The sequence below is a fragment of the Lactuca virosa genome, chromosome 8, assembly GCF_052849685.1.
Source record: "Lactuca virosa cultivar CGN04683 chromosome 8, Lactuca_virosa_CGN04683_v6, whole genome shotgun sequence".
In the NCBI taxonomy this organism is placed as follows: domain Eukaryota; kingdom Viridiplantae; phylum Streptophyta; class Magnoliopsida; order Asterales; family Asteraceae; genus Lactuca; species Lactuca virosa.
Genome location: NC_136433.1, coordinates 177,859,887 through 177,875,369, shown reverse-complemented (window position 1 = coordinate 177,875,369; position 15,483 = coordinate 177,859,887). Strand labels below are relative to the sequence as shown.

General features: G+C 34.8%; 1 protein-coding gene across 1 annotated transcript; it reads right to left on the bottom strand.

Annotated features, from left to right (window-relative positions):
* Window positions 1-5,100: 5,100 nt before the first annotated feature.
* LOC145131083 (secreted RxLR effector protein 161-like) lies at window positions 5,101-5,583 on the bottom strand. The gene has a single exon (XM_079065820.1). The coding sequence runs from the start codon at window positions 5,581-5,583 to the stop codon at window positions 5,101-5,103; it is 483 nt and encodes a 160-aa protein (XP_078921946.1).
* Window positions 5,584-15,483: the final 9,900 nt, after the last annotated feature.

The following is a 15,483-nucleotide window of genomic DNA, read 5'->3' as shown; positions in this document are numbered from 1 at the left end:
AGTATCCTCATTTCTGTTTAAAATTCTATAAAATTTTACATGACGCAATTTCTATTTTTAAATTATAATTTTTTTTTCACTTTCATTTGATAATTGTGTCGTCCCAAATTCCACAGTAAATTTTTCATTTAATATTAAAAGCATTTGTTCCAATTACAACTTCAAAGATCTAAATAAAACTATTTGTTTCAAAACATTAATCATAGTATAAATATAGAAGTTGTGATGTGCGGAAATCTCCAATGGATGTGAGTCAATCAAGGTGCGTCATTCTCATTGCTCCCAAAACAACCTGAAACAATTTCAACTTACAACCGTAAGCACAAAGCTTAGTAAGTTTCCAAAATACCACATACCACCTACATATGACGGGCCTCACCCAACATATATACTTCGAACATATGGCCCTCGCCCAACTGGTCTCACCTAATAGATATATAAACGGGCCTAGCCCAAAAAATGTATAAACAAGCCTCTCCCAATAGATATATAAACCGACCTTGCCCAACATATATATAAACGGGCCTCGCCCAACAAATATATAAACATGCCTCGCCCAATGAACATATAACATTCATGTAAGAGTCATAAAGACAACAAGAAATCCAATGACACCTAGTGATCTACAGTATTGTGAGAAGACTCTAAAAATCACTACCGGAAGTCCAATGAATAAGCTACACGAACCGCCTAACCAAACAGAGAGTAAACCTTACTCTACATCTCATGACTCCTCAACTTGACAAAAAGTCAAACTGTTCAAGAAGTCAACTACTAATGGTCAAAGTCAATGGCCAAAAACTTAACCCTTGGTCAACCAGGCGCGTGACGCCCTCTACTTGGCGCGCCGTGATCACTACATGAAAAAATAGTCGCATTTTCAGATAATCTGACATGCATTTGGAAAAACTCAGAACCCACGCCGCACCCTAGCCTTTTTCATAAAGGTTTTTCGACTTAATCCGTTAAGTCATGGCTTAAACTTCCATATCTGATTCTCAACAATACATTAATGGATAAAGTGTCAAACTTTATCCAGTAGGTCATTCCAAACATGCAAGATCTAAATTTTAATAGTCTAAATGACCTAAAAGACAAAAATAACTTGCATGTCCTAATGGAAATGCAAAAGATCTCAACTTTCCTAATACATAACATCAAAGGAGCATCCCACAGTGCTCAAAAGGTGTTGGAGTCATCTCAACTCCAAAGTCATAAACATAATGGACCAAAAGTGGCAAAACCACATATAACTAGATCTAATGAACTAAATAGCAAGATATGAACTTTATACTCACAAAGGTTCAAAAATAGAGTGACTTTGGTGGACCTAAACTTTGAGCTTCCTTTTAGGCCATAAGTCAAACTTCTTGATCTTCAAGCTCCGTAAAAAATAAAGAAATAAGTTCACAAATGATTCAAAAGCTTAAAAAACAGAGGAAGGAAACTAGGTTTTCTCGAGAAATGTTCTATAGGTGTTGGAGGCTGAGAATAATGAAACCATATGGGTTAATGGCCTTTAAATACCCCCAAACCCATAATAAAACAATAAAAACATTGAGCCATTTACCCCAAACCCATAACAAAATGATTATCCCAGTGAGCCGAAGGCACGTCGAGCCTTTTAAAGGGCACCTTGTACCCAATCAGATAAATTCTAGATTTTCAATTTTTCAGGAAATGCGATAAATGGCTTCCTGATTTGCCTCATCCTTCTACTTTCTTGTGGACAATAAACCCCCAATTAAAGAGTGGAAAAATATAATCGAAACATGGGTAATAACATTCTCCCCAACTTGAATTAGATTTGGTTCTTGAAATTTGTCATGACTAGAAATGTAGAAATGAACCTTACGTATGTCTTTTGCGACTTCACCAAACCACTCACTAAACTTTTGCATACACATAGGGGTTCTCAACACAATTTGGAATCGACACGGAGATGTCATTACAACCCCAAATCGATTATATAAACCCAAATTACCACATATTTTTCCCTCACTAGTGACAATCCGATCAAATTCTTAATGAGACCATACTGACCAGAAACCCCAAAACTGCAATCACAATCCAAACCTAATTCTAATTTCATAAGACCGGGAATCCATCGATCTGCATCCCTAAAAATCCTACTCAAGTACTGATGATCACCTTCCTGATATACATATTCCCCAGTCCCTACGACTATGAACACTGCAATCCATGATGAAACGAGTATCCAGAACACTAATAATTAAACACTTAGCTAATCCCTTATATGGAAAACCATGCCCAAAAGGGCTTCTGCACCTCATTTGACTTCGTGACAAGTCACCACAATCCCGTTGCTCCGAGGAGTCATACTAGTAAACGAAATATAACCTTTTGTCTTATCTAACACTCATTCCGACTCAGCTACATAACCAATTGATTAGTTATCCAAGTGTACCATTTTGAATTCCATGTCTCAACATTTCCAAAACCAGTATTCCATCACTGGTAACGCACTCATAATAATCAGGTCTTCAAAATCAAGAAGAGAGCCACAAATTTAGAAACACAACAATGAACTTCAGATACATAGCCATGACCGTTCAATAGACCAACATTCTACCCAACATATATCTTACATCATCATCTCCCCAACAAATCGATGATGATTCTTGTGTGTGTGTGTGTATATATATATATATATATATATATATATATATATATATATATATGATGGGTATTCGAAGCGGATATTTTATTTTTTGATTTGAAGACCGGTGTTTACTTCGAGGGGGAGTTTGGTCTTGATCGCGCGTGCTCGTTGGAGATTGAAGCCGGACATCCAATCCTAACTTTGAGGGGGAGAATGTAAGGGTGCAAAGTCACTCTTGGATGTCATGAGGGCTTACTCCTTTGATTGTGCATAATGAGTTGTCTTTCCTTTATAAGGAAGTGAGTGACACTCATTTTATCTAATGAACATTTTGAGAGATTAGTTTAGAGAGAGAATTTGGAAAACCCATTTTGTACTCTTTTTATGAAACTAATGAGAGCTTAAAAGAATTATTTACTTCTTGTGTTCATGTTCTTGATTTTACTTGATGATTCACTAAATCATTCTTAATTCCGCACACGCCATCATAATCAAACCTCTTCAATATATATATATATATATATATATATATATATATATATATATATATATATATATATATATATATATATATATATATATATATATGATGAGTTTCAAGCCTATCACAGATCAATAATTGGACAGCGGAAACAATAAAAAATTCTGATCTAAGACTTAAAACCAGATAAATCTGACTCAAGTAATCTATGCAACTTTGTTAGGACACACAAAGTAGGAAAAACATACCTTTGATTTCTTTATAGGTTTATTCTTTTGACAAGCCAATTGATTGGACTAGAGAACCTAACATATAGTTCCTCTTCTATAATCACACCCAAGAAACAAAACTAGCAGATCCGAACCAGCTTTGAACTCCAACCACGAACAGATTCAAGAAACTCAAATTTGTGTCACGCCACGTCGTGGAATTTCAATGTCCACGTCGTGGAAACTGGGTTTCCTACGATTCTAGGGTTTGAAGGGTTCCAGGATCTTATGGCTTAAAGGTATTTTTCTTATGTATTAAATCTAGATTTGGAGCTCTCTATTTATAGGGATGTGATTTGAAACCCTAGAGATAATTACCAAACTTAATTGTAATTATCTATGGAATTCAAATCATTCTGGAATATTGCATATCACATGATGTACTATTGATCAATTAAAATATTATTTAATTAATAAAACAAGTCCCTCAAATAAATATCTTTTCATATCTGCTTTATTTTGTTCTCGCGTGTAACCCAAAAGGACACTGTTATATATAGTAATATTATCGGGATTTGTTATGGCCATGGGCATTAATCTCCATTAGTTCCCACTTGCACTTAGGCATAAACAATTAGCAGTCTAATGCAACTAATGTACTTATTGTAACTTTGATATAAACATCCCTAAGACTGATAACTCAAATTCCTTTGATCTTCATGATATCTTATTATGAATTAAATACATGCATCTATGGTCAATCTGATTGTTCACTATTATGTTTCGCATACCGACTTGTGGTGAATTTCAGACTAACTGTCAAACTAACCAACTTAGTCTCAACTTAGCCACATATTTTTTGTCAACACCAAATCAACGAGGGCCCCAGAGATATCTACTTCTCAATTTCTAAAAGAAGAATCAAATAAACTTTGACTACTTAGGCTAGTGCTATTACTCATGCAATATCTAGTTAAACCTTGTATGGATACTAGTTACAGAAAACATTAGGGAAAAACCAAGACACATTAGATTATAGAACAAGATACATGAATTCTCTATGACATTTGAAGAACAAGAAACAAAGTCATCTTAATTTACTTATGACATGATACATGAAGTAATCTTTAAGTGTGGTTACTCAAATACTTAAATTCTTTCTTTTTAAGTACTCATTACTATTGGTCTGATTGTGGAAGTAAGTCTTACAATGTTCATCCCTATAAACAATCCACCAATACTATAAAGTAAGATTTACAATGTTCATCCCTATGAACACTCCACCAATACAATGACAATCGTAATTCACTACTATCTCCCACGAGTAGGACTGATTGTGGAAGTTTCACTAATAAAATTATATTGGAAGTGGTTCTAAACATGAAAAAGGGGAGCATATATAATATAAACAGAGAAATTTATTTGTTAATAATCACTAAATAAAAATATCCAATATGTTCCAAATGATCAAACTACAAATTGTGAAATTAAACCACATCACTAGCAAATCTAATGCCAATAAAAATGGTATGAGCGTCTTGTTTAATCTATGACAATGGTTTAGTGAGCGGATCAATTGTATTATTTTTTAATGGTACTCTGCTCACAATGATGTCTCCATCTTCAACTAGTTTCCTGATGTAGTGAAACTTTCTCTAAATATGCCTTGTGCGCTTGTGATCATGAGGTTCATTAGCTAAAGCTATTGATCCCTCGTTATCACATAAGATCTTAATAGGTTTGGCTATGTTAGGAACAACATCCAAATCATTTATGGACTTCTTGAGCTACACTGCTTCTTTGGCTGCTTCATTGGGTGCAATATACTCTGGCTCTGTAGTTGAGTCAACTATATTCTCTTGCTTGGAACTTCTCCAAGTCACCGCTCCTTCATATAACATGAATACATAACCAAATTCTGATATGCAACTATCCCTATTAGTTTGGAAACTTGCATCCTCATCGCCTTTGATGCTCAGTTCTTCCATACCACTAGAAAGCAAGAACATATCTTTAGTCCTCCTATTCAGAATGTTCTTGACTGCGGTCCAATGACTTTCACGTAGATTGGGTTGATAACGACTTGTCATGCTAATGGCGTATGAGATGTATGGCCTTGTACATACATTGGCGTACATTATAGATCTTATAGTTGAGATGTATATGAATCGACTCATTATGTCCAATTCTTCAGTACTACTTGGACATTGGGTTTTACTTAAAACTGCATCACGTTTCATAGGTACAAATCCAATCTTAGATTCTTCCATCTTCAATTTCTTCCAGATTTTATCTAAGTATGTATTTTGGCAAAGTCATATTAGCCACCTGGATCTATCTATATACATCTTAATACCCAATATATAGGCAGCTACTCCTAATTCTTTCGTAGGGAAACACTTCCTAAGCCATGCTTTTACACTATTTAGTGTTGAGATGTCGTTTCCTATTAGAAGAATATCATCGACATATAAGACAAGGAATCTAACTACCCTCCACTAGATCTAACAAACACACATTGTTCATCTTTATTTCTTAAGAAACCAAACTCCTTGATCTTCTCATCGAAACAAATGTTCCACTTGCGAGGTGCATGTTTGAGTCCATAAATTGATTTTTCAAGCTTGCATACCATATTAGGAGACTTGGACTGTACAAAACTTCGTGTTAATCCATGTAAACATCCTCAATCAATTTCCCGTTAAGGAAGGCAGTTTTTACATCCATTTTCCATATTTCATAGACATGAATAGAAGTCGTGGCAAGTAGTATCCCCATAGAATTAATCATAGCTACTATTGAGAAGCTTTTTTCATAATCAATTCTTTGAGTCTGTGTATAAAATTTCGCGACAAGACAAGCTTTATAAGTCTCCATGTTCACATCCATGTCAGTTTCCTTCTTGAAGACCCATCTACACCATATGTTTTAAGACCAGATGCAGGATCAACCATATTCCATATTTGATTATTGTACATCGACTGAATCTCGCTGTATATCGCCTCTTTCCATTTTGTAGCCTCTAGGCTCACCATGTGTGGCATCTCCAATTTCACAGTCGTTTTACAAATTTTATTTATGCTTTATTTGGAAATCAGAGTATCCTTTTAAAGAAAAATGTAGCGGAATTTGTTCCCAGAAAAACATGATAAATACTTTATCAAAGCATTTTCCGAAGAAATGTATTTTATTCATTTTAAAACATTGGGATGTCATCGCCAATTAAGAAACATAAGCATAAATAGACCATACATTCATTTACACTAGTGATCTACGTCACTTTTAATCTCTCAGTGTAATGTAGCTTCATATCGACACTTGTGATACAAATAAACTTAGTGGGTCAGGTTGGGAAACCTGGATTTCCATCCCACAATGTTATATCATACACATATATATATATATATATATATATATATATATATATATATATATATATATATATATACATATTTTAGAACTCACAATATATACAATTTCACCTCATATAATAAATTTTATCCCATCCCGTTGATCCTCACGACAACACGATCTATTCTCTCGGATCTAAAATTAACCTCTTTACCTAATCCATACTCCCGTATCTAAAATTAACCTCTTTACCTAATCCATACTCCCGGATCTAAAATTAACATCTTTACCAAATCCATACTCTCGGATCGGGTATGTCTAATCCATGCTCCCGGATCAATAATTATGCCCATCCCATACTCTCAGACTAGGGACAATTGACTATGTCTAATCCATGCTCCCAGATTAATGACAAATAACTATGTCCTCTCCATACTCTTGAACTAAGGACAAATTACTATTTCTATTCCATACTCTCGGATCGATGACAGATCATAAAGTTCTACCGTCCGTGTATATCTCACTCATACTCATAAGGAGATACTACCCAATATTCTTCTTACTTAATTTACGTTTACTCTGTATCCTAAATCATCATTTATTATTAGATATGCTCTTAAGACATATTTCAAACAAAATCAAATATTTCACACATAAACATATATTTAATACTTTAATCAATAGTTGTATTAAAATGATGTTCATGAAAGTGACTATGCACTCACACATAACCTCTTTAACATACATTTAACTCTTTAACATTTATTTAACATTTTAATTAATACTTGTATTAAAATCATGTTCATGAAAGGGACTATGCACTCACTTATAAACTCTTTAACAAATATTTAACTCTTTAACATATATTTAAAACTTTAACTAATACTTGTATTAAAATTATGTTCATGAAAGGGACTATGCACTCATATACAAACTCTTTAACATGTATTTAAGTCTTTAACAGATACTTAATACATTAGTTAATACTTGTATTAAAATCATGTTCATGAAAGGGACTATGCACTCACACATAAGATCTTTAACATATATTTAACTCTTTAACATATATTTAATACTTGTATTAATATAATGTTTATGAAAGGGACTATGCACTCACTCATAAACTCTTTAACAAATATTTATCTCTTTAACATATATTTAATACTTTAATTAATACTTGTATTAAAATCATGTTCATGAAAAGGACTATGCACTCACACATAAACTCTTTAACATATATTTAACTCTTTACCAGATATTTAATACATTAGTTAATACTTGTATTAAAATCATGTTCATGAAAGGGACTATGCGCTCACTTGTTAAAGTGATGATTCCAAACTTAGGCAGCGCTTCACTTCTAACAATTATATTTTCCTTCAACGAAACCTAGCATTATTATCGCTAAGTTTCAGTCTAATCTTTATTGCGACTAATTATTAGTCTAGATTCATCATTAACTCAAGGTATACTTTCATGATCTATCAAGTAAGGAACAACCAGGTAGGATCATATCGAAGGTAAGGTCCATTTGGTATATGAAGTATACTATTTGGAAATACCACTTTAAACACCTCACTAAATCATAGCCTAGACATCATCCCCGTAAGTAGATCAATCAGTATAATGACTTGAAATCACTGATAAATCTTGTTTATAGGTTCATAATAACGATAATGAACTTAAACATAAGTTAACGTTAAAGTACGGTAAGCATAGCTCAACTTACAGGGGATTTAGCGAGGAACCGGGATCTGTGGGGCAGAACTTCTGAGCCGAAAAGCTCTTTTCTTGGAGCCTTCGGGAGCTCCGGGGCTTTCCTCTAGCACCTTGAGGTTACTAGGGCTTCGGGAGGGTTTTGGGAGGCTTAGAGAGAAGTTTGAGAGAGAAGCGAAGGGGTTTTGGTGTGAAAAATGAAGGCACTCTCGCATGGTATTTATAGGCTGGAATTGGTTCAAACTCGTCGAGTTTTGGCCGACGATTTGGTGCCTCATGTCACCATCTGGTGTCAAGGCGGGGGGCGAAAGCAATGGCTCAGATCGCGCCACGTCACCCACTTCGCAGTAGCACCCTTCCAACTTCTAAACTCCGTAACTTTTGCATACGAGCTCCATTTTTGGCGTTCTTTATATCCACGCGTAGGTATTGACAAGATCCACAACTCTCTTTCTGACTCTGTTGGCTAATTCTCCAGGGATTCTAAATTTAAATGTATGAGACGATTACAATGTTAACGACCGTGTAAAATTCATAACTTTTAGATACGGACTCCATTTTCGACTGTCTTTTTATCATTGAACTCCTATTAATGAGATATTCAATTCTCAATTAGGTTGTTTTGGCTAAAAATCGCTCGATCTAAAACTCAATTTTAGGGCTGTATACTGCTATTCGAAATCTTAGAAAAATCATAACTTCCTCATACGAAGTCGGATTTGGACGTTCTTTTTATGCACATTCTCGGTTTAACGTATACTATGAATTTTGTTTAGATCGCTAAGGCTAAAAAGTAATTTATCGCAAAATTACTTTTTACGATTCCCGGTGTCGTGCCGGTTTTGCAGTAAAACTTCGACATGTCATAACTTCTTCGTGATAACTCGGATTTCGGCGTTCTTTATATGTACGGAACCCCTGTGACATATACTATACCTTGGTTAAGATTATTCATTCTAAATAATCTTCCATCAAAAAGTCATTTTTGATGCTTATTGTCCCTAAATTGACTAGCCCGAATCTGCGGGCGTTACAATTATCTCCCCCGTAGGATGATTACGTCTCGGAATCATCAAAGAAACAGGGTGTGTATAATGACTCCATACGTTATCTTTTCATCCTAGGTAATAATTGTAACTTCTATGTCCCTGCAAAGGAGTATCTAACTCTTGGACTTCTTACTGCAGGCGGTGCTAAATCTTGCATATGCTCTCTATCTCGCATTAGACCTTCAATCGTAACCTTCGAGTTACAAAATCAATATTTATTGGAGACTCCTTCTTCTTCTTAACATACTTAACTTAAGAGAAGTTCTTTACTTTGATTATCATGAAAGACCGATGGGTCGTGTTCTGATGACCTCTCATCGTATGATGCAATGCTTAGACTCAAGTCCCTTAGAGTCAAATTCCATAATGGAATATACCTTCCTTCATGTTCTAATGCAATATAATCACTTTATAGCATGTAATACTTCTAGCTACAAGTTTTTTTTTGTCCTTTAACGGTGATCTCAATACTTCTATTGATCGCTTCGATTATCTTTCACTTCAATCTTCTGGCTTAAGTCAGATGCTAAAAAGAACTTCATTCTCTGATCCACGTAACATAGTCATCTTAGTCGGACTCGATTTGATATGACCACTAGGGTCGGAATAACAATCATCTTCTTAGTCACTACCGAAACGATGGTAACGACATACTTGAACAAAACGGAATCAATTACTGGCTTATTGGTAACCTTGTGACTTTCCATGATCTATGTGTGAGTCCTATGCTTCTGGTAGTATATGCCTCTAATACCTTTCACACCTACTCATATTCGTCCGAAGTATTGTCTCACAGTCCCCAAGTTTATATTTTCTAAAACCACAAAACGATTTAACACATACGGATGTGTCCAAATAATCATCAAAATTTCCCTAGACTCTACCAGGACTTCATCCATGCGTATCTTCAATCATCAATTCTGCTTTAACTCGGTCGGTGATGGAGATGCTAAACGATAGGATAACTTCATGGATTATACATAAAGCTATTTCTTTCTGCTAATTGAAAGTGTACTTCTCCTGTACCATACATATTACCTATTTAGATGTATTCTAGAGACAAAGATACTGCTCTCGTGATATCTTCCGATAGGTATCATTCACTATCTTAAGCCTTCTCATTTCCTCCATTTGCTCAGTCCGCTACGAGTCCTTATCATGACATTCTATACACGAAAAAAAGCGTTCAGTGTATCGAGACGAGAATATAGATACAGGAAGGTTTAGATGCGTATTCCTCCTTATTACTTTGAAAAGTTATATGCCAGTTCTAATATCGTAATTAAACGTTTAGAAATCTGAACACATAAAATTTCCAAATCCGGTCGGCAACAAACCGTAGATCCGATCAAATAATGGCATCATAAAGCATCACAAATCATTTAGCACATAAAAGCATTTTAGGCATCTTCCCTAATTAAGCTAGTGCTTGTGTTTATTCAGGTGTACTGCCTAAAATATATTAGACACACTCCTCACGATCATCGCTTAGCATTCTAAGTTTAAGTATATAAATTTCCTACAAATTCCTAGTTCGCTTAAACTAATGCTCTGATACCAACTGTGACATCCCCAATTTCACGATCATTTAAAAAAATTTATTTATGCTTTATTTGAAATTCAGAGTATCCTTTTAAAGAAAAATGTTGCGGAATTTATTCCCAGAAAAACATGATAAATACATTATCAAAGCATTTCCGAAGAAATGTATTTTATTCATTTTAAAACGTTGCGATGTCATCGTCAATACAAAAACACAAGCATAAATTGAGCTTACATTCATTTACACTAGTGATCTACGTCTCTTCTAATCTCTCAGTGTAATGTAGCTTCATATCGACACCTATGATACAAATAAACTGAGTGGATCAGGTTACGAAACCTGGTGAGTACATAGGGATTTCAATCCCACAATGTTAGATCATATACATATATATATATATATATATATATATATATATATATATATATATATATACATATATTAGAACTCACAATATATACAATTTCACCTTATATAATAAATTTTACCCCATCCCATCGATCCTCACGACAACACGATCTATACTCTCGGATCTAAAATTAACCTCTTTACCTAATCCATACTCCCGGATCTAAAATTACCCTATTTACCTAATCCGTACTCCTGGATCTAAAATTAACCATTTTACCACATCTATACTCCCGGATCGGGTATGTCTAATCCATGCTGACGGATCAATAACTATGCCCATTCCATACTCTCGGACTAGGGACAATTGACTATGTCTAATCCGTGCTCCCGGATTAATGACAAATAACTATGTCATCTCCATACTCTCGGACTAAGGACAAATCACTATGTCTAATCCATACTCTCGGATCGATGACAAATATTTAAGTTCTACCCTCCGTGTATATCTTACTCGTACTCATAAGGAGATACTACCCAATATTCCTCTAAATTAATATAGGTTTACTCTGTACCCTAAATCATCATATATTATCAGATATGCTCTTAACACGTATTTCTGACAATATCAAATATTTCACACATAAACATATATTTAATACTTTAATCAGTACTTGTATTAAAATCATGTTCATGAAAGGGATTATATACTTACACATAAACTCTTTAACAAATAATTAATACTTTAATTAATACTTGTATTAAAATCATGTTCATGAAAGGGACTATACACTCACTCATAAACTCTTTAACAAATATTTAACTCTTTAGCATATATTTAATACTTTAATTAATACTTGTATTAAAATCATGTTCATGAAAAGGACTATGCACTCACACATAAACTCTTTAACATATATTTAACTCTTTAACAGATATTTAATACATTAGTTAATACTTGTATTAAAATCATGTTCATTAAAGGGACTATACACTCACTTGTTAAAGTGATGATTCCAAACTCGGGCAGCGGTTCGCTTCTAACGATTCTATTTTCCTTCGATGAAACCTAGCATTATTATTGCTAAGTTTTAGTGTAATATTTATTGTGACTAATTAGTAGTCTAGTTTCATCATTAACTCAAAGTCTACTTTCATGATCTATCAAGTAAGGAACAACCAGGTAAGATCATATCGGAGGTAGGGTCCTTTTGGTATACGAAGTATACTGTTTGGAAATACCACTTTAAACACCTCACTAAATCACAGCCTAGACATCATCCCCGTAAGTAGATCAATCAGTATAATGACTTGGAATCACTGACAAATCTTGTTTATAGGTTTATAATAACGATAATGAAATTAAACATAAGTTATACTTAAAGTACGGTAAGCGTAACTCAACTTACAGGGGGTTTAGCGAGGAACCGGGCTCTGCGGGGCAGAAATTTTGAGCCGAAAAGCTCTTTTTCTCGGAGCCTTCAGGCGCTCCGAGTCTTTCCTCTAGCACCTTGAGGTTACTAGGGATTTGGGAGACTTAGAGAGAAGTTAGAGAGAGAAGTGAAGGGGTATTGGTGTGAAAAATGAAGGCAATCTCACATGGTATTTATAAGCTGGAATTGGGTGAAACAAGTATATTTTTGGCCTCCAACTCGTCGAGTTGGTGCCACATGTCACCATCTGGTGGCAAGGCGTGGGGAGAAAGCAATGGCTCAGATCGCGCCATGTCACCCACTTCGCAGCATCACCCTTCCGACTTGTAAACTCTGTAACTTTCACATACGAGCTCCGTTTTCGACGTTATTTATATCCACGTGTATGCATTGACATGATCTACAACTCTCCTTTTGACTCCATCGGCTAATTCTCAACCGATTTTAAATTTAACAGTATGAGAATATTACATTGTTAACGACCGTGTAAAATTCATAACTTTTACATACGGACTCTGTTTTCGTCTGTGTTTTTATCATTGAACTCCTATTAATGAGATCTTAAATTCTCATTTAGATTGTTTTGGCTAAAAATTTCGATCTAAAATTCGATTTCTGGGTTGTATATTGTTATGCGAAATCTTAGAAAAATCATAACTTGCTCATACGAAGTCAGATTTGGACGTTCTTTTTATGCACGTTCTCGGTTTAACGTATACTACGACATTCGTTTAGATCGTTAAGGCTAAAAATTATTTTATCACAAACTTACTTTTTACGATTCCATATGTCGTGCCAGTTTTTCCGTGAAACTTCGACGAGTCGTAACTTCTTCGTTATAACTCAGATTTCAGCGTTCTTTATATGTATGGAACCCCTATTTCATATACTATAACTTGGTTAAGATTATTCATTCAAAATAATCTTCCATAAAAAAGTCTTTTTTGATGCTATTGTCCCTAAGTTGACTAGCCCGAATCTGCGGGCATTACAATTATCTCCCCTTGTGATGATTACGTCCCAGAATCATCAACGAAACAGTATGTGCATAATGACTCCATAAGGTATCTCTTCATCCTAGGTAATAATTGTAACTTCTATGTTCCTTCGAAGGAGTATCTAACTCTTGAACTTCTTACTATAGGCAGTGCTCAATCTTGCATCTACTCTCTATCTCGCGTTGAACCTTCAATCGTAACCTTCGAGTTACAAAATCAATCTTTATTAGAGACTTCTTCTTCTTCTTAACAGACTCAGATTTTGTTATAACTCAGATTTTGGCGTTCTTTATATGTACGGAACCCTTGTGACATATACTATAACTTGGTTAAGATTATTCATTCCGAATAATCTTTCATCAGAAAGTCATTTTTGACGCTTATTGTCCCTAAATTGACTAGCCCAAATCTGCGGGCGTTACACCATGTCTTCCCAATAGTTGTGCGGCTCATCGTCGCCAAACAGGTCGTCATCCTCTTAAGTATTATTCAATCCATATAAATCTGGTGGACGATGTTCTCTATCAGATGTACGAGGTGGTGGTGGAGGTATGTCAGATTTCTTTATAGGTTGTTCAAAATCTTGTTGGGGTGTAGTGTCAACTTCATGTTCTTCATTGATTGTTTATTGAATCTCATTAAGATCAATTGGTCTCCCACTAGTTTCTTGAAATATTATCTCTCTCTCACGAGAGACTGCCCTACGAGCAAGAAAAATCTTGTTCTCAGTACGCTTGTAGAACAAGTATCCAAAGGAATATTTGGGATAACCAATGAAATAACACTTTTATGATCTGGATTCAGGTTTGTTGAGCGCTTCTCAATGAACGAACGCCTCATAACCCCAAACATTGATTCATGCAAGAGAGGGACAAGTCCATTTCTACATTCGGAATGGTGTTTCCTCAACCTTCTTAGTTGGTACAAGGTTTAGAAGATAAGATATTTCTAGAGCATAACCCCCTAAACTTATTAGAAGTGTAGCATGATTTATCATAGAATGAACCACGTCTATCAAGGTTCAATTTCTTCTCTTAGACATACCTTTATGTTGTGGTGTTCTTGGTGGAGTTAATTGTGAGACTATCCAACAATTTCTAAGATGATCGTAGAATTCATCGCTAAGATACTCTTCGCCCTATCAGAATGAAGTATCTTAATTTTCTTGCCCTCCTGGTTCTCTACATCCCTATAGAATTTCTTGAATACATCAAATGTCTCAGACTTATGTTTCATCAGATAAACATATCCATATCTACTGAAATCATCAACAAATGTGACAAAGTATCTTTCACCATGCCTAATGATGTATCTGAATGGACCACATACATCTGAATGGATTATATCCAACATATCTATTCCTCTCTCAAAATTTCCTATGAAAGGAGTCTTAGTCATCTTCCCAAGTAAACATAATTTACAATCTCCATTAAACTTTATGTAAATGGTTCCAATATTCCATCTGATTGGAGCTTGGTGATTCTTTTCTTGTTTATATGGCCAAGACGTAAGTGCCATACACATGCTTTATCCAAAGTAGATGATGTCACACCCTAAATCGGGACGGTAGAAACGTTCGGGGATCGAGGACGTCATGTACAGTATCACAACAATTGCATCATAGTAATCAAAGTAAAGACAACCATTACGTTGAATAAGTAAAATATTTACATACGTTTGATACATAGTTTGTATACAGAAAAAGTATAACAAAAGTATAAAAGACGGGACA

What these genes read in the sequence shown, in the direction of transcription:
- LOC145131083 (XM_079065820.1), bottom strand. Translation starts at nt 5,583, where the DNA reads ATGGAAGAATCTAAGATTGGATTTGTACCTATGAAACGTGATGCAGTT.